The sequence below is a fragment of the Halichoeres trimaculatus genome, unplaced genomic scaffold, assembly GCF_033239565.1.
Source record: "Halichoeres trimaculatus isolate MK-OKI-2021-1 unplaced genomic scaffold, fHalTri1.1 fHalTri1_scaffold_8, whole genome shotgun sequence".
Lineage (NCBI taxonomy): Eukaryota > Metazoa > Chordata > Actinopteri > Labriformes > Labridae > Halichoeres > Halichoeres trimaculatus.
Window position 1 is genome coordinate 651438 of NW_027437186.1, and position 23444 is coordinate 674881.

General features: G+C 43.1%; 2 protein-coding genes across 2 annotated transcripts; one reads left to right on the forward strand and one right to left on the reverse strand.

The window, feature by feature from the left end:
* Nucleotides 1–483: 483 nt before the first annotated feature.
* On the forward strand, nt 484–9143 carry LOC141795504 (very long chain fatty acid elongase 6-like). The gene is made up of 4 exons (XM_074676408.1): nt 484–679; nt 2617–2748; nt 5391–5542; nt 6903–9143. The coding sequence occupies exons 1-4, from the start codon at nt 582–584 to the stop codon at nt 7349–7351; spliced, it is 831 nt and encodes a 276-aa protein (XP_074532509.1). The 5' UTR covers nt 484–581; the 3' UTR covers nt 7352–9143.
* A 199-nt stretch (nt 9144–9342) lies between these two features.
* aifm2 (AIF family member 2) lies at nt 9343–22196 on the reverse strand. The gene is made up of 9 exons (XM_074676407.1): nt 22083–22196; nt 20757–20942; nt 19391–19506; nt 18813–18932; nt 18540–18632; nt 16665–16773; nt 16433–16585; nt 12251–12451; nt 9343–10839 (listed from the first exon to the last, which is right to left on the reverse strand). Exons 2-9 carry the CDS (start codon nt 20938–20940, stop codon nt 10688–10690), a joined length of 1128 nt encoding a protein of 375 aa, XP_074532508.1. The 5' UTR covers nt 20941–20942; nt 22083–22196; the 3' UTR covers nt 9343–10687.
* Between the last annotated feature and the right edge of the window lie 1248 nt (nt 22197–23444).

A 23444-nucleotide genomic window follows, 5' to 3' on the forward strand; every position in this document is an offset into this window, starting at 1 on the left:
TTTCCACTGACATGAAACATCCTGACATAAAGGCCGACACTTTACCTCTTACAGTTTTACCTCTGTCTCACTTTCCCTTGGAGAACAGCACAAGCTAAAAAGTCTCAGTGTTCTCCACTCTACCCTACATGTATTTAAAGATGCGAGGATGTGGATATTATTTGAAAGTTATAGGGGCTGTATCCGTATATAATAATAACTGCCACATAATTTTCCTACAGTTGGTGTGTAACAGCAAAACATCCCAATAACCAAAGTAAAGGTATCCCTCTACTCCTGTCTGGACATGAATCACTGGGTCCTCCTAATGATCCTCCTCCAGCAGAGCACCAAGGAGCACCTGCAGACAGCTGTGGCCTCAGTTTGTGTTATCCTCTGAATTTACTGCTGCTGTGTAAAGAGGCAGGAACGGGACAGGGCAGTCCGAAGGTGTGTCCCTGAGGCCCCGCCCCCTGCCGGCAGACCTTAATTAGGACTGAGGCTACAGGTGCGAGGTCAGACCGTTGCGCAGAGCCAGAGGGAGCCCTGACCTGATCTTTTACAGTGACCTGACTGGTTAAATCCGGCTGTCCAGCAGCACTATGCTGAATGAGACAGACTTCTACCTGCCGCTGTCAGAGTACAGCTTCGAGCGGAGGTTTGACGAAAGAGGAGCCATCCTGTGGATGCAGGCTAACTGGTGAGCTGAGAAACTGATTCTATTACTCAGAACTCTAGCTACTGATATTCTATTAGTTCAAGTATTCATAAAGAGCGATTTCTGGAGGAGACCCAAGGGCTTCATTGGTGGACACGCTGCTGCCTGAACGCAGTTGATTTATTCGTCCTTTTTCCGTAAAGTTATTGTCGTGAAAGCTACTTTTGCTCAAAAGTATGAGTGGGTCTGGTTTCGTATTTCTGCTACTCAAGAGTCTGTCTCGGCATACTTTCCGTACGTCGGTCTGCGGACACTTCTTTATATTTAGCCTCCTGAAGCAGTGTGATCGATACTGAAGCTGCTCCTGTGGGCGTCCGCTCAGAGTGCGGGAGGCTGAGGAGAAGACCCCTCTGCATGGATGGATAAACGCTTTATTTCTGTAAGCTGTTTGTGCCGAATGTTAGAGCTGGGGAGACTCGTTCAAAGAGAAATAGATAATTCGTGTGTGAGCCGAGTTGAAGTGTTTAATACGTGAATAATGAAAAGCTCAGTGGAATCTGAATGAGGTCTGGCTCCGTCCAGAGTAGGCACAGATTTAGAGTGAACAGCACGCGCAGGTGTTGGGTATTCTTGGAACGTCCTCGCGCTCAGAACAGATTGCATAAGTCCGGTTAGTCAGAGGCTATAGGAGAGGCTCAGGTGAGTCAACAGCTGAGTGATGTCATACTTTATGAGTACCAGTGGTATGTTCCTGGATTCACATAATCCGGTTTTTGCAGTTAGAGCTGCAGTCCTAGTGATGTTGAAATATCAAAGCATGTGATGAGAGTGCTGGAGGAAGAGCTCACCTGCCAAGAGTCACCTCTGAAAAACAAACTCTGTCATCACCATTCACGTCTATTTACCTGCACAGCAAACCTTCTGACTTCTCAGAGATCAAAATCAACAGCTGTGAGTGAGTCAGCTGATGCCCCTGGTTGAGCTTCTGTTCAGGGTGCATGGAGTTTCCTTTTGTTCTGCTATTCATGTACAGTAACACTGAGAGGCAACTATAAAACATAAATTAGTGCCTCAGTCACAATAGACGTCTTTGATTTGATCCTGAAATCTGATATGGGCTTCACAGACCCCCCATATTCATACTGATGGCCGCACTCAAATAACAACACTTTGTCATCAGTATTAACTGTTTTCTTTAATTACCATTTTAGCTAGGGTTGGGCGTATCGATCTAAATATCGATAGTATCGATACCAAGATGAGTATAGGTATAGGATCGATACTAGCATGATGAGATTGATACTGCAGTTCCTCTTATGTCGTCTAGCAATTACTTTACTTTCCTCCATCTGCCGCTTTTCTGTGCAAATGGAAGGAACCTTTTTGTTAATTTGCACTTGTGATTTATTTTTTCTTAAAACAATTGTGGTGGTAGAATAATTATTTCATTACTTTTATGTAGTTAAAATTTTGTTTCATTGTTGGGGTTAGTAAATACAAAGCATTTTTATTGCCTAAAATCTTTGTGCTGTGTTTTACCATAACCCTAATCAAAATCAACCAACTCCATCAGCGATACCAGCCCTGTATTTACTTGGCATCGGATCGATACCAAAATTCCCAGTCTCGCCCACCCCTAATTTTAGCACTAAGATCTCAAAGTGAACAATAATCATGACCTTCACATCATTATGTTATTATATCATATCTCAACATTACCCTTTTAATCTGTGCAGTGGTATGTATAGGCAGGGGGCAGAGGGGGCGGTCGCCCCTCTTCTTTTGTGGTTCAAGCACACATTTGAAAGTGTCCTTGTGGGGACCAAAATGTGTGCCAAGTGCCCCCTTGGTTAAAACACGGAAAACTGCCCTCTTTGGTGAAAAAAAACAGGTGCTGAAGTGTACACCACGTGGTGTGCACAAACCGCAAACGTGAAGTTTGTGAACACCACTGATTCTGTGTGTTCTCTGTCCCCCAGGAGTAAGTCGTTTGTGTTCAGCGCTCTGTACGCCGCTCTGGTGTTTGGAGGTCAGCACTACATGAAGCATCGACCCAAAATGAACCTGAGGAGACCGCTCATCTTCTGGTCCCTGAGCCTCGCAGTCTTCAGGTAGCAACACACACACACACACACACACACACACACACACACACACACACACACACACACACACACACACACACACACACACACACACACACACACACACACACACACACACGACATGACACATGAAACACTCATAAAACACACCTACGGGCAGCTAACACAAACAGGGTCGTTGTTCCCTGATGTAAAATGTAATTCTCACAGTTGTCATGTCAGAGCACCAGGAACATGACTGATTGATTGAAACATCATGGAAGTAGTTCCTATGTTTGGCATCACCCACACAGGTTCAGATGTGTATACAGCAGGGATCATGGACACAGCAGTGTACGATGTTGTGTAGCATTCACTTAAAAATTAAACGAAATCCTTCTGTTTTTACAAGATAAATTTCTCTTAAAAACCGGATTTTGAAATGTAAAGCATTTCTGAAAAGCTTTGATGTTTGGTTGAGCGACACATGGGTGTTAACTATTAAAAACACACTATTTACCTAAATAACAATTTGATAGAGTGAATGACTCCCATAACCTCGGCCCGAAACCAACTTTTGCACCAAACACAAAGTAGAGACTGGATTTAGGATATCAGGTCATTTTGCCTGTTCTTGGTCAAACCTGTTTACCTGGGGTCCAGGAGACACATTCAATAACACAGCTGCAGACACCGCTGGTGTTTCACCGGAAAGAGTGACCCTGTTAACTGGTGACTCTCAGCTGTCAATCACTGACACATTCAGCTGAGAGTCACCAGTTGGCACGGTCACTTTTGGCTCCATAAAACAGTTGCTCTGGAACAGCCAGAAGTGGACAGCAGCTGACTTTGCGGTGTAGTATTGTTTCTGGAGATTGAACACAGAACAACCAGACATTTTTATGCTGCTGACTCTTTTAATTTAGAGATTAAAGAATGAGAACTCGTCTGAGTGAATGTTCTGTTGCTTTAATGTGTGGGCATATCTTTGATGGCATAGGTTGCGAGCCCTGTTTCTATCAGATTATTTCATCATTACAGAAGAATTTTTTTAAGTGAATGCAATGTACCAGCGTAGCAGAGGGCACTTTATAACAGGAATTAATAGAGATAGAAGGTAGACAAAAGCATTCAAAGGTTTCCCCTGTGAATGGTATAATGGGCCCAGTTACTTTTAGGGAGGCCCAGTGATATGGAGGGTGAGAGCTGAAGTGTACTGTGTTTTAAGTATGGCTCCCAGAGCTGACAGAAACAGGCCAGCGAGGAGTGCAACTGACAGGAAGTATACTCATTTGGGATATGGTCCAAAATAAGTTTGTGCCAGGACTTCTTTGAGCAGGCTGAGTCTTTGATCCAGAAAAGCAAAATGTTCTTTCTGACAGCAAAGTCAGTGGGTTAGATAGTCTTTTGTAATTTGCATTCACAATGTGGTGATCAGGAAATCCAAGGAGAGTCCACATTGGGCCCAGGTTTGTTGACACACAATTCTTTTCCAATGACTGACCAGTAGCTTTACCCATGACCAGAGGGAGTGAGTTTGTTGGTGTTAGACTTTGGTGTTCTGGATAAGAGGCTTCATGTGAGGTAAAATCAGTTTATTCACAGTTAGATGGGACACGGGTTTCTCTGGTGGAGTCTGGGCATTGCGATGGCTGCAAACAAACAGATGATAAACAATCAGGGGTTTCCATGTCAGCACCGTAATTCACTTTACGTTAGACTCTCCATTGGGACAGTGTAAACAGCCTCCATCTCCATCCTGATAACAAAGGAGCTGGTTACCACCAAGCGGCTGGCTGTACTTTGAAGAGAGACTGCTCAAACATGCCGTCTTCATGGTAACAAGCTGTCCATCAGGTACCTGAAAGTAATTACAGATCAGGTGTGTCTGTCGTTTGCTGCTCCACCCTGACAGACCCTTGTATCACAGTTCACGTTCTCATCTGAGACAATAGAAGTATTAACACTTGATTAGAATCATCTTCCCAGAACTTGTGAGACCGTCTGAGTCTGTCAGTAAACCCCCCCACCTGTTTTTGTCCCTGTGAACTGACATCAGTCTTCTTCCTCAGTCAGTGCCAGAGCAGGACGCCTCAGACAGCTGACAGTAAAAGAACCTGGAGACTGAATAATGCTGAATGCTAGCCAGCTTTGTTTCTGGTGTACCAAGTGGTTAGCAGTCTGGACCATCCTGTGGTTTACAGCCATGTTTTCAGCTGAGGAAGACGAGATCTTTACAAGTCTTTCTGAAATCATCACCTGAGCTCCAACTACTTCATCATATGTTAGAGGGGTGGGCCTCAAATACCAAGATCTGCCATTAGCCCTGCCCCGACAGACCTCCAGAGGGCTGGCCAATCAGAGTAAAGGGGGTTTGAAGAGCCAGGAGCCTTAAAGAGACAGCAGCTAAAATGTTTCAGACAGGGGCAGGAAAAAGGGTTTTCTAAAACATCAGGGAGAGAAAAATAGGGATAACTGTGAGCTTTGAACCATGTAAATAGACAAGATAAAGACTTAAGAAAGCACAGTACCCTTCTTTGACCTGCTTTAATGAAGAATTTCTTTCATACTATGAGGACAGACATGCAGCTGATGTTTTGACTCCACCCCATGCCCATGTCCTGTGGTCTGATGGATTTTCTCTTCTTCTGTGGTTTGTTTTTCTGTAGTATCATTGGGGCAGTTCGAACCGGCTCCTACATGTTCCACATCCTGAGCAGCAGCGGCTTCAGACGCTCTATCTGTGACCAGAGCTTCTACAACGGACCCGTCAGCAAGTTCTGGGCCTACGCCTTTGTGCTGAGCAAAGCTCCAGAGCTGGGTATGATCCCTCTGTGTTTCTGCCTACCATACACACATGCTTTCCTTTTCTCACACTTTAATAGACATTATACAACTGTAGAAAACAGGTTTGCATGGGCCTCACGATCAATCATTCAATCTTTATTTATATCCTTCCAAATCACAACAGACTTTATCCTAGGACACTTCCAAAGCCACCAACAGGTGTAGACCTGTTAATGTTAACAGAGAGCCAACATGAAGCCAGGAGAAGTCTGATCTCATCTTAGCCCACCATGAGGACAGACCTCTGCAGCATTTAGCAAGTTACCATGGAGAAGAACAACATTCTCATAATGAGAGGCTCCAGTCAGAGCTGGGAGAGCCATGAGGAGGTCTCCATATGTTACACACTTTTTCTAAACCCTCATCAGTGAGTCAGGAAGGTAGAGCTCAAACAGTGGAGCTCCTGAGGGGTGGCGGTCAGCCCGGGCTTTCTTTACTCATTTTTCAGCTGACTTCTGTAAATTGTGATTGTTTTGTAAACTTTGTGTATGCCATTCTTACCCAGAGGGTTACACGGTCTAACTCGGACTGAAGGAACGAGGCAAGACGATAAATACTTGAAAAGATTAGCTGTGAAATTCAACGCTGCTTCTGCAGCTCAAGATATGGACAATGTTCCAGCTGAAATCTTATCAAGCGTTTTCTTATTTCCAGAAAAAATTGTCCTATTAGACCTGATATGAGCCACGTTCACCTGAGCAGTCAAGAAAAATGTCTTGTTTAAGTTATTTGGAGACAGAATGAGGTCTGAATTGCTGTAACAAGTAGAAAAAAAATCTGCTGATGGAATAAGAAAACTTGTCCACTTTCTTTAAAGTAGTATAATGTCAAAATACAAGTAACCTTTCTCTTATTCCATAACAAGTTTTGGTTTTGAGAAACTATTTTACAATCCCAAATGTAATCCAGTATTGTAAAATGTAATCAAAAATAGGGGTTACATTTGATCTTAAAACCATGCAAACAAAATGTGAGATGACTTTTTGATTGTCTTATTTTTGATTGGCTGATTGGTGCAGGGGGTCGCCTGTCTCCGGTTGCTCTTTTACCTCACCAGAAGAGCGGTTCAATAGCTCAGTTCAGACCAGAGGTCTGTACATATAACTTTCAGGTCAATATTATTCCTAATTCTCCTTTGAACAGGTGAAAGTTGAAGCCTTAAGTAGGAACAGAGCGTTACTTCCTCTCATGTAGTGAGCATCCCACAGTTCCCTGTGACACAAACTGGTGTGTGTTCCTATGTGTTAGCCTTGATCTGAATGGAGGGTTAGTGTGATATTTGAGTCAGTTTTGTGTGGATGGTGTCAGATTAAAGCCTGCCCTCTGTTTGACAGGTGACACAGCGTTTGTGGTGCTGAGGAAACAGAAGCTGCTCTTCTTGCACTGGTACCACCACATCACCGTGCTGCTCTACTCCTGGTACTCCTACAAGGACATGGTGGCTGGCGGTGGCTGGTTCATGACCATGAATTATGGCGTGCACGCACTCATGTACAGCTACTACTCGGCTCGCGCTGCCGGCGTGCGTGTTCCGCGGCAGTTTGCCGTGCTCATCACCAGTGCTCAGATCGCACAAATGGGGATGGGGCTGACGGTGAGTGGGCTGGTGTACCAGTGGATGCAGCACGGCAGCTGCCCCTCCCACCTGGACAACATCGTCTGCGCCACGCTCATGTACCTGAGCTACCTGCTGCTCTTTTCAAACTTCTTCTATCAGACCTACCTGCGCCAGCAAAACCCCACTAAGCCCACACAGACTGTCAAGAACACCAAGTCTGAGTAGGGTCTGCTGGTTTAACACAGGGAACTTTGAGGATGATACTGAAGCCGCTCATTTTTAAGAATTAACTAAATATGTTTTACAACTCAACAGCGTTGGGAGGAAAAACTGAGGACATTCAAAAACCCTGCAGCCTGAACCAGGTCTACTTCATGGTCCTCACTCAGGCTGGATTGATTAAAGCTTTCATCAGAAAGGAATGACACATTTAATTCAAGATGCAGAGAAGATAAATATCTGCTGTTCACAAACAGTCCCTGCTGAGTGACTCATCACAGCCCTGATCTGGATTTAGGAGTGAGACAAGGAATATCAGCAAGTGGGGACAGATCTGGGTCAGATGGCGTGTCCTCACACAGATTCGTAAAGAAGCTGCTGGTTTAGGTCTACACCTTCCTGTTTTTGATTCAGACTTTGACGATACAGAAACTGTGTTTAGCTGCAGCACATTCCAGCAGAGTGATGAAGCCTGCCCCCCAGCCCTGCTTCACTCTGGGTTAACTGGTTTAACTGGTCTAACCTCACCACACCTCCCTCACACCTCTCTTTCTGTCTGAGAGCAGCCAATCAGGAGGCAGCAGGAGCAGTGTGTGTGTGTCACAGCGGGTGTCACACCAGCTGTGGGCTGTGTGAGAGTCACAGTGTGTTCACATGAAACCAGCTGTGAAACCACCTTCAGGTTTCAGCCTTCACCTTGCCGTGATGAAGCTGCTCTTCTTCTGTTGAACTGAACCCTGCTCGGTGCTGCCCCCTCTGTTTGAGCTGTGTCCCATTATTATTCTGGATCTAAACATGTGATTTCAACCCAGGAATTCAGGAGTTGTTTTTATACAAAGATTTGACTTTATTCAGACTTCCTTATGGTGTTCTGATATGTCTAATGGGTCTGTGATATGGGTCTGAGTCCCCCGGCAGGGGGCGCGTCTGTAATTGGTAAAGATCTGGTTTTAATCTCTGGAGCGTTTGTGAATCAGCAGTTCTCAGATCAGCCTGTGTTTCTCTGAAGTACAGGATGTTTTAAAGTTTTAACATGAACATTTTCAGGGTTTCACCTGTGCAGGTAATCAGATAATTTATTTCCTCCTCAGTGTAAATGTGATGGTGGAAGGCAGCCAGTGGGTGTCCTGAACAGTCTCCTTTTAATAATGTTTTTTCACCATGTTTTAACTTAACTTATAGAACCATGTTGGGTCTCTCACTCTTTGCATATCTGATTGATTACATTTGTTTTTCACCTGTTGCATAAAATGCGGTCTTATTTTTTCCACTGGGAGGTCTGACTGTGGATGGTCTGACTGTGGATGGACTGACTGTGGATGGTCTGACTGTGGATGGACTGACTGTGGATGGTCTGACTGTGGATTGTCTGACTGTGGATGGACTGACTGTGGATGGACTGACTGTGGATGGACTGACTGTGGATGGACTGACTGTGGATGGACTGACTGTGGATGGACTGACTGTGGATGGACTGACTGTGGATGGACTGACTGTGGATGGACTGACTGTGGATGGTCTGACTGTGGATGGACTGACTGTGGATGGTCTGACTGTGGATTGTCTGACTGTGGATGGTCTGACTGTGGATGGACTGACTGTGGATGGACTGACTGTGGATGGACTGACTGTGGATGGACTGACTGTGGATGGACTGACTGTGGATGGTCTGACAGTGGCCGCTCCTCCTGGCAGTTGTTGTATACTGATTTTACTCCAGTGTGTGATGGTGAAGATGTTTTCTGTATGAACACACTGAGCTTATTTCATGACTCTGCCGATGATGAATAAGTTAAATTTTATTTATTGTTAGAAAAAATCAAATAAAGCTGCTGTTTTATACACTCCTGACTTGTGTTATTGAATGGAGGTGTTTTTGTCTGAAGTCCTCTGACAGCTCCAGATGTTAACAGGTTTAAACCAAACTTAGCAGGTAGAGACAGCTGTTCAGGTTAATGAAACAGTCACTTAAACTCGGAGGTCTGGACAAAAGCACTTACAGAAAAACCACAGGAGGAAGATTTATTTACAGAAAAGTCATTTTTAATCTCATGAAACACTGAATCATTTGTTGTATTTGTAGGAGAGTCCCTGCTGAACGAACATGGGGCCAGACTGCAGCTCACAGGGAAATGTCTCAAACATTTAAACTGACTGAAATAGATAACCAGCTGCATTAAAGAGGCAGCCCTCAGAACAGACCATAATATTCACGAGTACTGTAAATCACTGGGTTTTAAAAAGTACATTTGTCTTCATTAACTTGGAGTGGGCCCTTAGGATCCAGGAGGACCAGATTCACTTACTGGTACAGTCTGTATGAAATAAGGATAAGACCTATCATCCATCACAGCAGCTCCACGTCTGAAAGTGGTCCTGAAAGTGAAGAGGGGTGAGTACTTATAGGCCATGGACTAATGCACTGATAGACGGACAGATGGACTTACAGACCATGGACTGACTTACAGACCATGGACTAATGCACTGATAGACAGACAGATTGACTTACAGACCATGGATTGACTTACAGACCATGGTCTAATGCGCTGATAGACGGACGGATTGACTTACAGACCATGGACTGACTTACAGACCATGGACTAATGCACTGATAGATGGACGGATTGACTTACAGACCATGGACTGACTTACAGACCATGGACTGACTTATAGGCCATGGACTAATGCACTGATGGACAGATGGATGGACTGACTTACAGACCATGGACTGACTTATAGGCCATGGACTAATGCACTGATGGACGGATGGATGGACTGACTTACAGACCATGGACTGACTTACAGACCATGGACTAATGCACTGATAGATGGACGGATTGACTTACAGACCATGGACTGACTTACAGACCATGGACTGACTTATAGGCCATGGACTAATGCACTGAAGGACAGATGGATGGACTGACTTACAGACCATGGACTGACTTATAGGCCATGGACTAATGCACTGATGGACGGATGGATGGACTGACTTACAGACCATGGACTGACTTACAGACCATGGACTAATGCACTGATGGACGGACGGACTGACTGACTTACAGACCATGGACTGACTTACAGACCATGGACTGACTTATAGGCCATGGACTAATGCACTGATGGACAGATGGATGGACTGACTTACAGACCATGGACTGACTTATAGGCCATGGACTAATGCACTGATGGACGGATAGATGGACTGACTTACAGACCATGGACTGACGGTAAACTGAGGACAAAAAGTTAAGATGGAAGTCTTTACACAGGTTAAGATCTGTTTGATTCTGGCCTCAGTCCTGGTCCAAGCCCAGGCCCTCGTCCTTGTCCAAGTCTTGTTTAGGGTTGTTTCTGCTCCATTTCCCTCCAGCTCTTCCACAGCAGAAGATCTCGACTCTTCCCAAGAGCAACCAGGAAACGAGGCAACTTGAATCCGTTGAACTGACCCACGCCATCATTATGTCCCATTGCAAGCAGCATGGTGACGTTTCCTAAACAGGAAACCAGCAACACCATGAGTCACCGAGCAACACATAAGAAACTACTCACACCATCAATCAACCAGCAGTGAAGACAGACATCCTGGAAAATAGAAAACCATATTGTATGTCTTCTGTTTTTTTTAACATATCAATTTAGGTGTTTTCAAATTGAAATTGAAATACAAGAGAAAATGGCTATGTTTACATACAGTCAATATTCAGGTTAAGGCCAATTTTCTGGTTTCTGAAACGTTGGGAATAACCCTTTAACATGCAGGAGCAAACAGAGTTCTTCCCGCTTACATGGTACCTCCAGCAAAACTGTGACGCACAGGCAACATCTCGATGCACGGAAAACGTTACAACGCAATGCACACCATCTCTGCTTGGTCTTGCTGTACCCATAGCAACAACAACAGCAGCAGCAGCACGGTGGACTTTCTGCATTCAAAAGACCAAGATTCCTTGCAAACAGAACATGTGCAGAACACAAATTGGTGGTCCTTTCCATGAGGATATCCAGATAAGTGTTTACAAGACCAAAATATTTGGGTTAGAAAAGGAGTACCCAAATGGTGTATTTTGGGTTTTAAAAACCGAAATATGAGCATAATCTGTTTTTTTAAAAAGGGCATTAATGTTTACATGGTCCTTGCGCAGCCAGATTATTGCTAGTTTTACAAAAATGAAAGGGTTACTGACTGCATGTAAACGCACTGAATGACGAGTCAACAACAGAAATAAAATAAATACATAAAGTAAAAATAAAATAAAAAAAAAACGAAACAAAAAAAACCCAATGACATCAGCAAATAAAATAAAGTAAGAAATAACTAAAAAGGGCGAAAGTCATAAGTCACGACCATTTCATCTGCAGCACTGTCCAACTGCTAATTCTACTAAAGAAGTCTGTAAGCAAAGCAGATAGGTGAAGTGAGTATCAGTGGTCCTTCATATGTTCTACCACTGGGCTCCATATCCTGGAGAACTTCAGAAGGTTACCAGAAAGATCATATCTCAGTCTTTCCACATGCAGCATGCTTATGAGTTCCCTCAGCCAGGTCTCCAACCTAAGAGCTAAATCAGACTCACATGATTTCAGGATACATCTCTTGGCAAGTAACATGCCTGGAATCAAGCAACCAGAAATAAAATCAGTCAACCAGAAACACAGGCAGGCAACTTCTAAATGGACAGGTAACCAGAATTAACCCAAGCCCAACAGCACCACAGACAGTGACAGAGACAGGCAACCAGCAACATAAACCAGCAGAGAAAGCAAAAACACACAGGTGAACTAAAAACACAAAACACAGAGGCAACCGACAACCCAGAGGTGCAACTAAACCAATCAACTGTGACTTAGACCTGGGGATAACACAGTAGGAAGTGGACTAACACTTGACAGGTGTGAGTTTACCTGTACGGTATGAGGTCAGTGCTTTCCCACTCAGACTGTTGCGAATGTTGTTAACAGCGACCTTGGCATGCAGAGCGGCGTGATACGCCATCTTTGGCTCTTTGACGTCAGCACAGTCGCCCACAGCGTAGACATGTGAGTGACCTTCCACTTGAAGGTGCTCGTTCACCTTCAGAGCTCCATTTTCAGCCAGAGAGCCAGCTGTAAAACACACACACACACACACACACACACACACACACACACACACACACACACACACACACACACACACACACACACACACACACACACACACACACACACACACACACACACACACACACACACCTTAAACTTACATGGTACATGAACACGTGTTGGTAATATGAATTCATGTAAGCTTTGACCACAGGCTTGCAGGCTGTGTACCCAGAATGCACTGCTGCTGAAGCTGGGTTTGAAGCTGTGTGTCATTAGCTGTTTTTTTTTCTGATGTGCACTTCAGTTTTATGTCCTGATGGTGGCGCTGATGCACAGCTCAGGCATTCAAAGTATCTTCCAGTAAACATACAGAAGATCTTTGTGGAGATGTGACACTTTGCTAAATAAACACACTCTGTTAAACATAGGGCGAAGCTGCCCTCTAGTGGTTGCGGCATCTAACATCAGATCTGCTTTTACCACATGAGCCTGGGACAGCCCTCAGGTCTTCAGGTCGAGGACTTCTCACAGTAAAAGCAAGGGCCCATGGGGAAGGACAGCCTGAAGACCTGAGGGTGATTATAATGAACAGATGTGTTCCCTGTTTTTTCTACAAAAATAACTGATGTCCTTCATTTTTTACTCGTCCTTTTCTTGTTCTACCTTTGATATGTTGGTCTTACAGTTTTTCTCAGTTGCTTTGGTTCGTTTCTCAGAACAGAACTGAAATTATAAAAAACTACTTGTTCAATCTTCACATCATTGTGTCACTTTTGCACATCAGAAAAGCAGTTTCTCATTTCTTTCAACAAGTTGCAGATGCTTTGGGACATCCATGCAAATGATTATGTCTAATTCTCTGCTGTTTCCTACATGATCCACTGCTAATGTCATGTTGATCAAAATAGATTATCATGTCTCTGTTGAACAGTCTCACCCCCCGCAACATTTAGTCATGAGTTCATCACATACGTCTTTACATGCAAAAAGGTTGAACAAGTTTTCATAATCTGTCAAACATCTTTCCTCATAATTCCATTAGACTTTTTTCCTGAATCTGTCTGGATTGGTAAACTGCTCCCTGGTTAATCTTGACTTTCTCTAACAAATGAAAATGTGCAAAGCATCAGATCAACCAATGATTAACCAGATTTCTGAAATAGCTCAAACGTACATGAACCATCAACTGGCAGATATGTATGTGTATTTCCCTCTGTACAGACAGTGGCAACACATTTCCTGTAAAGGACAATAAAGATCTTTAACACTTGTGGACCGTGCTCTCAATCAGAAGCTCACAATGGCCCAGGTTGGTCGAAGGATGCAGCCAAAAGCTGGGAGAACAACTGTGTCCTCAATCATTCAGACTTTTTGTGGACAGAGAAGATCTTTGTAGTGATGTGGATGAGAATTTGTGTCCCAGCAGACAGGACCATAAGGAGGTGGAGGAAGACTGCACTGCTCTGTGATTCCCACAGCACTGCATGAACAGTTTTCCTTAAAGAGACTGATCTATGTTCACATTTCTACTTTTTTTGTTTTGTATTTTCTTTTTTTTGTGCTGTGTAGCGCCTTCTTCTCCTTTCTGTATCAATGATGGGGTCAGTCAACAAATTACAGCACAAACAGTGAAAGAGAAAATGTGAATCTAGTCCAGTCTCTTGTCATCAATCTCCCACACACACTAAGATGTAACTCACACTTTACACCAACTGTCATCAAAACTTTAGGCATAGTTTACATCAGAACGTCCTTCCAGAATAAACACTGACAACATGACTCAGCACTCTGACCGTCCTATCCATACACACTGACACCAGGACTGGTCATTCTGAGGCACTGACACGTTCACTGACACGTTCACTGACACGTTCACTGACACAGAAATTTACTTTTGAGGGATGAACTGAGGATTTTGAGAAAGAGACTGGCTTTTGCAGGTAATCCATGCTGTTTTGCTATTTGTACAATGTTTTCCTTAGAAATGTACTTAATGCTTTACAAATGGTGAGGATGTTTCAAGAAATATAGCAAAGTAACTGAGAAAAACTGTTAAGTTGTTAGTTGTTAGAAAGCATTAATCCAGCAGCCAGTGGGTTAAACCCCTGGATTAGTGAATGTTTTTTCTTCTTTAAGGGGCTAGTTGACCTGCTGAACATTACTGCAGCCTGCTGCTTCCTTTCGCTCTTATACACGTCTCCATGTACACAGTCTGATTGTGAATTTTGGATGAAACCACCCACAGAGAGGGGGAGGACTGCCTTTTTTCCTAAATGGATTAAGTAGAGGGATATGTTTAACTTCAACAAATTTTCATTAACTGCATTTTAATCAAAACTTAAGTAAGAATGTGTTATGTTTTTCTTCTGGGACTGTACCCCAGTGTCCAAGTTTTGGAAGATGGTTGCCTTGTTGTTTGAGATCACGTTTCCCGGGTTGTCTGCTGTTTTCACTAAGAATGACTAGCCAAGCTGGGTTTGACCCTGGACGGCTAGTCGCCACACATTGGAAACCTCCACACTCACTGTCCCTCCGCTCATGGCTTCTGATGGATTTGGACATTGTTTATTTGGTGTTGATGATAGTTGGAGTCTATGGAGCCAAAGACTCTGCTATAAAGGCTTGGTATTCACTTCTAACTGGCCTCCGTGGGTTTCAGGGGTGACGTGACTGGAGTCTGAAGTTCTGGATCCAGGGAAAGGGTTTTTTGCAATAAATTTATTATCATTACTTTTACTATTATTATTATTATTGCTGTTATCATTATTATAATACCATTTTCATACAAACATTTTTTAATTATCATTTTGACAATTATTCTATGTATTTATTCTAATTGTTTTTATTAAATGTTGATTCCATGTTCATGGTACTTGTATATTAGGTTTTGTATGGGTATGTGAATTTTATATCCTGCTCTCTATTTCTGTAATGTACATACATATCTGTTCTTTTCTTATGAAAAAAAAAAAATAAATAAAATTTGATCACAAACAAAGACTAATGTGTTTACAAAATACCTTGACTGAATCCAAAAAGTGTCTATGCCTGTGCTCTGTAGTTATTTTTGCAGTGGTCTTCAAGCACCCATTAAATAGTAGCCAGGTAAAAGGGTCTCCTTCATGGTACAACAAACGAGTAGGTCCAAAGATGGAACCAGGGATGTCCTGATCCAATACACTGATCGGTATTGGCGCCCGGCACTATTTTTTTCTGAGGATTAGATAGCATCTGGTTTTGTTACGTGATCCAGACCAATCCAGTTTTCACAGGTTTTCAGCACCATCACGCTTTATGGCTGCAAACATGTCTGCTGTGTGGGACTACTTCTCTTTGGAAAGCAATGATAGTAAAACAGCATCCTGCAACATTTGTAAAGTGAGTTTTCCTGGGGGAGGTACCAACAGGGCTCACTTTAATACAGCAAATATGGGACGTCATTTACAGCAGAATCACCCCACTGAGTACGGGATTAATCAGAGAAAGGTATCGGATTGGATTCGGCAAAAAATATTATGAAAAAAATCCTATCACATTGGAAGTCAAAAAATCTGTATCTGGACATCCACAGGTGGAACAGGTGAAAATGACTATCCAGATGTTTGGATTAGACATTTATTACTAGGGAACACTCCAAATGAAAGAAGAATAACTCTGAGTGTTTTCCCCTGACAGTGAGAGCCAGTGAGTTAGCCATAGAGTTATCATTTGAATGAGGACACAGGGCAGTGTTTCAGTAACACACACCATCCTATCCCATCCTCAAAGGGCTCATGGTGCTGTATTTTCAGTTAGATCACTGAGCTCCCAGCATGCAACCTGCTGGTCGTACATACAGGGAGGTGAAGCCTTCAGTCTCCTGTGGAATCAGGGAGTGGACACCGTCCCTGCTCAAAGAGATCAGAGTCGCAGCTGGCCCCGGCCTACAGAGACCAGCTCTTAATTACAGAGTTATGGATCAGCTGATTGATTCAGGTGATTCAGAGTGTGAACTCTCACAGAAACTGGAGGCGTAGGCTGCACTGTTGATCTTCAGCCCCACACAGCTGATGATCAGGTCCGTGGTCAGGCTGGTTCCTCGGTCTGTGGAGACCACCATGTTCCTGCTGATCACATTCAGCTGCAGCTCCGACAGGTTCAGCACCTTCTGACCTGAAACACACAGTGCATTCATTAAGCCCTGACAGTGAACACAGGTGCCTGTTTACAGGTAAGGAGCAGATATTCTCACCAAGCAGGAGCTCCACCCCTTTTTCCACCAGAACCAGTTTGGCGTCCTGTCTAACACTGGGCAGCAGCTCGGGGTCAGCAAGCGCTATCCTGGAGTGGATCAGAACCACCTGGATGAAACCATGAGGAGAGGGAGCACACGAGTGTGTTTTGTATCTGTGCTGAGTTCTTAAAGAAAGAGAACTTTTGTGGTCAGCGATACGAGCTTCATGAGCAGCTTTTAAGCTGGGCGTCGTGAGTTACTGTCCTTCAGTGAGTATCTAATATGTGACACTAAGTGTGTGTGTTTCTGAGCCCTCAACGTCATCAGTGTGACATTTTCACTCCTGAAAAACACAGGCACCTTACTTTTGTAGTGTGTATTGTAAGAAAGTCAGCATGAAATTCTTATCGTTTTCTCTGGGATAACGAGATCATCCCAGGGGTCTTCTCCAGATCCTGACTCATTGTCTCAGGAAAACAAATCTTGTTTTTCTGAGACAATTTTCTGTCACTATAAAATGATCCAGCAATCAACCCACTGGTGTGTGTTTTAGATAGATGAGGAAATAATCCTGTGATCTGGAGAAAACAAGATTTGTTATAGTTTTTGAGAAAAATAAGTTGAGATGTTGAGAAAAGAGCTGTTATTACAGAGTTATCTTGAAAAAATGAGAAAATTAAATGTATTCAATCCTGAACTTGTAGGGCTTCCGTAGTTGTAGATGGTTGTGGATGGAGACTGTTTCAGGTCGGCACATTACAAAACAAAGGTGCTGTAAACCAGACAATGAGATAAAGTGAGTGAAGAGCTCCTCTTCCTCCTCCTCCTCCTCCTCCTCCTCCTCCTCTCTCAAGGTTCTGCTTATGACTCTGACACTGCTGTGTGACCAATCATTCAGCAGATACTAAATGTGTGGGACGTCTTTGTGCAATAAGAGAAAGAGCTCTGTTTGAGTTTCCTTCAAAATGTTCCTCAAGCCATTTCAGAAAAAACAAAGCTGAATGGCTTAAATTCTGTAGTTCCATGTTTCTGTCTGTTCAACCCTCTGGCACATGAAATATGAAAGCACATCCCTGATTTTCCCCAAATTTTTTGTATTCTCATAAGGGTGTGAAAAAAAACATGTTTAATCTTCTTTTAGTTGAAATATTTGATTTTGTTCATAAATGTGTGCTAAATGAATATCATCAATGTCTTGTTTTGTAAAACATATTTCCTCTCACTATAACTTTGTGTTGGAGATATACTTGGTGTTCATGATGTCCTCTTCATCGGACTCAAGGTAAACCATAACTTTCTGCTTATTTGAAACAAAATATTGAAAAATAACAGACGAAATCTCCCACTTAGCTGTTTCTGTACATCACCATATTTTTCCTTAACTCCAGGACATGCCAGCAGGGGTCCCTGGTGGCTATCTTAGAGCCAGAGAAAATAGACTTGCAGTTACACTGACCAACCACCTAGTGAAGCAGTGGCAGCAGAGAGCACCTAAAGGCTGATGTGCAGTTCCCCCAGAGACCACAACACTCATGAGAAAGTGACTTTAAACAGGTGAACCCTGCAGAGACCACTGTGAGCCAGAGGGTTGAGAGAAACATCATAGACTGTATAGTTAATGGACCTAGTCTCCCTGACGTCACACATCTGCATCTGCCAGGGAATCATGGCGTTAAAACTAACAGCTTTACTAATGCTGTTCGTTTTTTCAGTTACGGGTAATCTAATTAATTACTATTTCAAATGTTATAACGCTGTTACTTTTACCGACAGTGAAAAGAGGCGCGTTTATTTTAAAGCTGATTTATGCTTGATGCATCTGCAGGGTCTGCGCTATGGAGGAGGACGCAGATGAAGGGAAAGGGTCAAAGGTCAAAGCTTGTCTTTGTTTACCTTCTTCTCTGGATACTCTGTTTTAATCTCTGCAGCCATCTCCACGCCTGTAGACCCTCCTCCAATCACCAAAACCGAGTCTGCTGCCTGAACCTGACACACACACACACACACACACACACACACACACACACACACACACACACACACACACACACACACACACACACACACACACACACACACACACACACAGGTAGAATAAACGCTGGGGTTTCTACAGGTCTCTCTCTCTGCCTGTTTCAGGGGGTCTCAGCTGTCCTGTGGTCGTACCTGTTTGACAAAGTCCTCATAGGTCTGGATGGCGGTCTGGTAGGATGCTATGGTGATGAATTTTCCGGGGAAGGCTCCATCAGTCCCAGTGCACAGGATTAGGTGGGAGTACTGGATCACCTGCAGTTCAGACCAAGACACTAACCAATCTGTGCGCAGGTTTTGTTCTTGTCCTGGTCCACCTCGCAGACATTATTCATTCATTGACTGTTCTCATCAGACTAAGGGCTGAGGATCCTCACACTTGCAGGGTTTTGTTTGCTGTAGAAAACCTGCACCTTCACTTTAGGGAGCTATGTTTTTTCTTTTAGTTTTCATTTAACTTATCAAGACAAGTTGGCATGATCTGTTTAGTAAACATATGCTGAAAGGCTTTAAAAATAAGTCAAGTGTTGGAGTTTGTACCATTTTAAATTTAGACAAAAATATTTTCTGTAAATGAATATCGGCTCCAAATATTGGATTTCGGCCTCCTTGACTGATAATCTGTAGTGGCCCTGAAGAAACCATCTTAGTCTATATCTGGCAGAAACACAGGGTGGTCAGGGTGGTTCCTCCATCAGACTGATTGTTCTCACCTGGCCTCCCTCTAGGATCACCTTCTGTGCGTCCGTGTCCACCTGCACCACCTGACCCTGAACAAAGTTGTCCCCAAAAGTCTCAGCATAAGGGATAAAGGTCCTCCTAGCAAAGCCTGCAAGACGACAGGGTCAAAGGTCACAGCCTGCACTCTGACACATCACACCCAGTGTTATGAAAGTTAGAGCCAGGGTGTTTTCAGACGTGTGTGTGTGTGTGTGTGTGTGTGTGTGTGTGTGTGTGTGTGTGTGTGTGTGTGTGTGTGTGTGTGTGTGTGTGTGTGTGTGTGCGTGTGTGTGTGTGTGTGCTTGTGTGTTTGTGTGTGTGTAGGGGAGACCGGGTATGGTTGTAACCCTTGTTGCTTCAGAACCTCCAACTCACTGAATTTTTGAGTCAGAGTTCTCAAACTGTAAAGCAAAGTACCCACATTAGTCTTCTACAAATGGCACCAATTCAAACCTCTGCATGGGTATCACAGAGCTCACCAGGTGATGTCACACACATGGTGGTCCTTGGGACACTGGGTCCAGTAACCTACACTGGGTCATTACTGAGTCCAGTAACGTGTACTGGGACATCACTGGACCCTCAGCTTCTGCAGTGATTTTAGTACCATGGCAGATCCCATCTGCCTTTGTAACTGATCTGACTGACTTACTGCTCTCTGTGACTTCATCAGATTCTTTTTTAAAATCATCTGCAGGCACACCTCTGTTAGTCTTTTTTCCACTGCCTTGGTTTCCTGTAACATCATTAAAATCAAGAAAATGTTCTTAGTTGTACATAAGGGGATGGTTCTGACACTTTAAAGATATGTTACAACCCACCCCACATCTGTCAGCCAGTGTTTAGCTAGCTGTATTGGCACAGTGGATTGAAATTAGCATGGGAAAATGTGTCACATTTAGCCTGAAAAACTACTGATTATTCTGACATAAACCAAAAGGTTTTATCTGGAATAGTATTAGTACTAAACAAAATATAGTCTTAGTCCAAAAGTTTACTTTCTGACCTCAAAATCATTTTTCTATAGAATCTGCATGCACCTGTTTCCAGCCCTGATTATGTGTGATCAGGGTGGAGCGGGTAAATACTGGAATTATCATTTGACCTCTTTCTTATCCCTGATTGGAGAAATTGGTGGTGTTACAACTCTCCATGTTACAACCATACCTGGTCTCCCTTATGGCTAAAGTTCATCAGGAGCTTTGCCTTAGCTTAGTGAGGATGCACCACAGCAAACAGAACAACACTATGACCATAACACACAATATCAATGACAATAAACAAAGTGTAAAAAAAAATGACGTGAATTGACTGAAAGTAGAATCAAACAGTAAAATAAAGGACTGTAAGACCTGATACCTGGCTGTACAGACGCTCTGAGAGCTGCCACATTGTGATGGAAAGCGTCTCTCATGTCGATCAGAGTGAAACTGAATCCTCCAGATTTCAGCTGCTGAGCTGCCGCGATGCCTCCAAACCCCCCGCCCACCACCACCACATGGACACCCTGCAGCGAGGCTGGAGATGAGGCCTGACTTCCCATCACTGAGCAGACACATAAGACACTTACACTTAGTAGGTCCTCACCTGAGACACACCTGTCAAGCAATCACTTTACCCCAGTTTAAACTCTGATTAACAGCTATTTCAACCTCTACACAGCCCACACCAATTTACTCATCCTCATACCATCAAGGATAATGCTCTTTAGACATGTCTGTTTTTAATGCAGTGCTCTCCACTACAGAGCCATGTGTTTGTTTATATACGCTGTATTGGTTTAGTCTCTTTTGTAGAGAGGTTTCATCAGATTCTCTAAATCCTATAGTTACATGATTAATTATATGCTGATGAAACCAACAAACTGTTGAGTTCCAGATACTCAACACAGGGATGAACCTTTTCCCTCCTCTACTCATCAGTGACTCAGATGCTCTGGAGTGTCCTTTTAAACCCAGTCATGTTACTAACCCAGTTTATAATTAACCTCATTAGGCAAAAACAGAAACGGGAAACAAGAATCAGGGATGTGGAATTCAATACTGACACTTTAGAAACTTAAATCTGCCTGACTGTAAGAATGAAAGCAAGCCACCTCAGGTTATATCTTTACACATACCTGTACTTGCAGTTTAATATTTCATGTTTTTCTTTAAATTCATGTAAAATAACAATTACTTATACTAATTTATACATTTTATTTAAAAATATTTGTATTTAATTATCAACAGTTATTTATGAACCATAACCTGTTGAATAAGAACTGCTAAGCCTGCTCAGGTGAGCTGCATGATGACAGTGACAAAGTGCTCTCTCTGGTTAGACCACAACCTCAGGTTTAATCAGTTAAAAAAGTTATGTTAAGTTTGTGACTGAGCCATGGCTGGGTCCTCAAATCCTCGTGTTTCCTCAAAACCTCCCCGAGTACAGCATGTAACTGGTTTTAGGATGAGATGTCAGTGAACTCTACCTCGACTCGATCCATACAGCTAAATAATTATGATGATACTTCTGACAATGAGTTGACTTTCTGTGTGTATTCAGCACTTCCTGCTCTGTCTCTCTGTTTCAGTTCAGTATCATGAGTTTTTTTCTTCTGCACCTCCTGTTGCTCTGTGGCAGGACTGCGTCTCCAACCCTTGTAAGATAAAGTTATACGGACAGACAGTCAACAAACTGACTCACCTGCAGCACGGTGAATTGCTGGAAGGCTTTGAGGACCCTCTGTTCTGTCTTCTGCTCAGCTCTAAGAAGTTTTTCTCTCCGGACCTCACGCTGACCGCACAGCTCTCCACCAATCACAGCTCCGAACTGCCTTGATAAAGGGGCGGGCTCTGTTGCTGCCTTCGGGAGCTGTGGGAAATGTAAGAAATCGTCCAGCTTTACAATAAGAAGTGATGTTTCTTTTTGTTCGCTGCAGTTGTTCCACTATAAAATGATTACATGTTGTGTTCTTGTGTAGTGTGGTTTTGTCTTACATGTTTGGGTTTAATGTTGTTTTCCTGTCTGTGGCTGACTCTGGTCTTTCACCTGGTCTGTGGCTGACCCTGATCTCTCACCCAGTCTGTGCTTCCCTCACTGAGACTGAGGTTTTTGTCCTGGTTAAGAGCTCTCAGATATTAGCCCATGTGTCTGACTCGTGTTTTGGCTGAATGTTGAGAAGTGAATGGTGCACTCAGACTGTCACTCAGCTGTCTAATCACTGCTGACTCAGCATTATAATTTGTGTTATGTCACTGTTACCAAACTGTGTCGTGGTGATTTGGAGTGGGCCACCCTCTGAATGGCTTCCTGTGTGTTTTAATCAGGCTGCTAGATGGATGGAGAGCATACAGTCTGTGTTACAACACCAAGATGATGCAGTGTAAATTAGTATCTATATCTATATATATCTATATCTATCTATCTATCTATCTATCTATCTATCTATCTATCTATCTATCTATCTATCTATCTATCTATCTATCTATATATATATATATATATATATATATATATATATATATATATATATATATATACATACATACATACATATATATGTGTGTGTGTGTGTGTGTGTGTGTGTGTGTGTGTGTGTGTGTGTGTGTGTGTGTGTAAACAGAGAAGCTCAACAAGCCTGAACCAAATGACACATTTTCACCCTTAGGGGGAGCCCAACATTTGCTGTAAACCTGGAAAGCACACATTCTATAATGGGAAGCGACAAGAACTGAAATTGCAGCGAAGGATGCAGGAACAGTCGGAGCAGATGCAGCTGACTTTATTGCAATGACAGTTTTTTTTTGCCTTTATCTTAGATCTACAAAGTTTTTTTCCCTTTTTTTTGTTATATATTTTTATTAGGGTATTTTTATTTTAAATTTTCTTCTCCAGACAAACCTTGGACACAGTGGCCCTCATTTATCAAACGTGCGTACACCCGAAAAATGGCTGTACGCTCCTTTCCACGCAAAGATCGACATCTGAACGTGGGCGTCAGGTACGCTCTAATCCCACTCCAGGTCTGAGTTTGTATAGGCAAGTTTAATGTCAGTGGGGAGCGAT

Bases quoted from the DNA above. Each gene is read 5' to 3' on its own strand.
- LOC141795504 (XM_074676408.1), top strand. From the start codon at position 582: ATGCTGAATGAGACAGACTTCTACCTGCCGCTGTCAGAGTACAGCTTC. The intron at 2,749-5,390 runs GTAGCAACACAC...GTTTTTCTGTAG, and splicing joins CTGAGCCTCGCAGTCTTCAG to TATCATTGGGGCAGTTCGAA. The intron at 5,543-6,902 runs GTATGATCCCTC...TCTGTTTGACAG, and splicing joins GAGCAAAGCTCCAGAGCTGG to GTGACACAGCGTTTGTGGTG.
- aifm2 (XM_074676407.1), bottom strand. From the start codon at position 20,940: ATGGGAAGTCAGGCCTCATCTCCAGCCTCGCTGCAGGGTGTCCATGTG. The intron at 18,633-18,812 runs GTACGACCACAG...TGTGTGTGTCAG, and splicing joins ATGAGGACTTTGTCAAACAG to GTTCAGGCAGCAGACTCGGT. The intron at 12,452-16,432 runs GTGAGAGTTCAC...TGTGTTTTACAG, and splicing joins AGCCTACGCCTCCAGTTTCT to CTGGCTCTCTGGCTGAAAAT.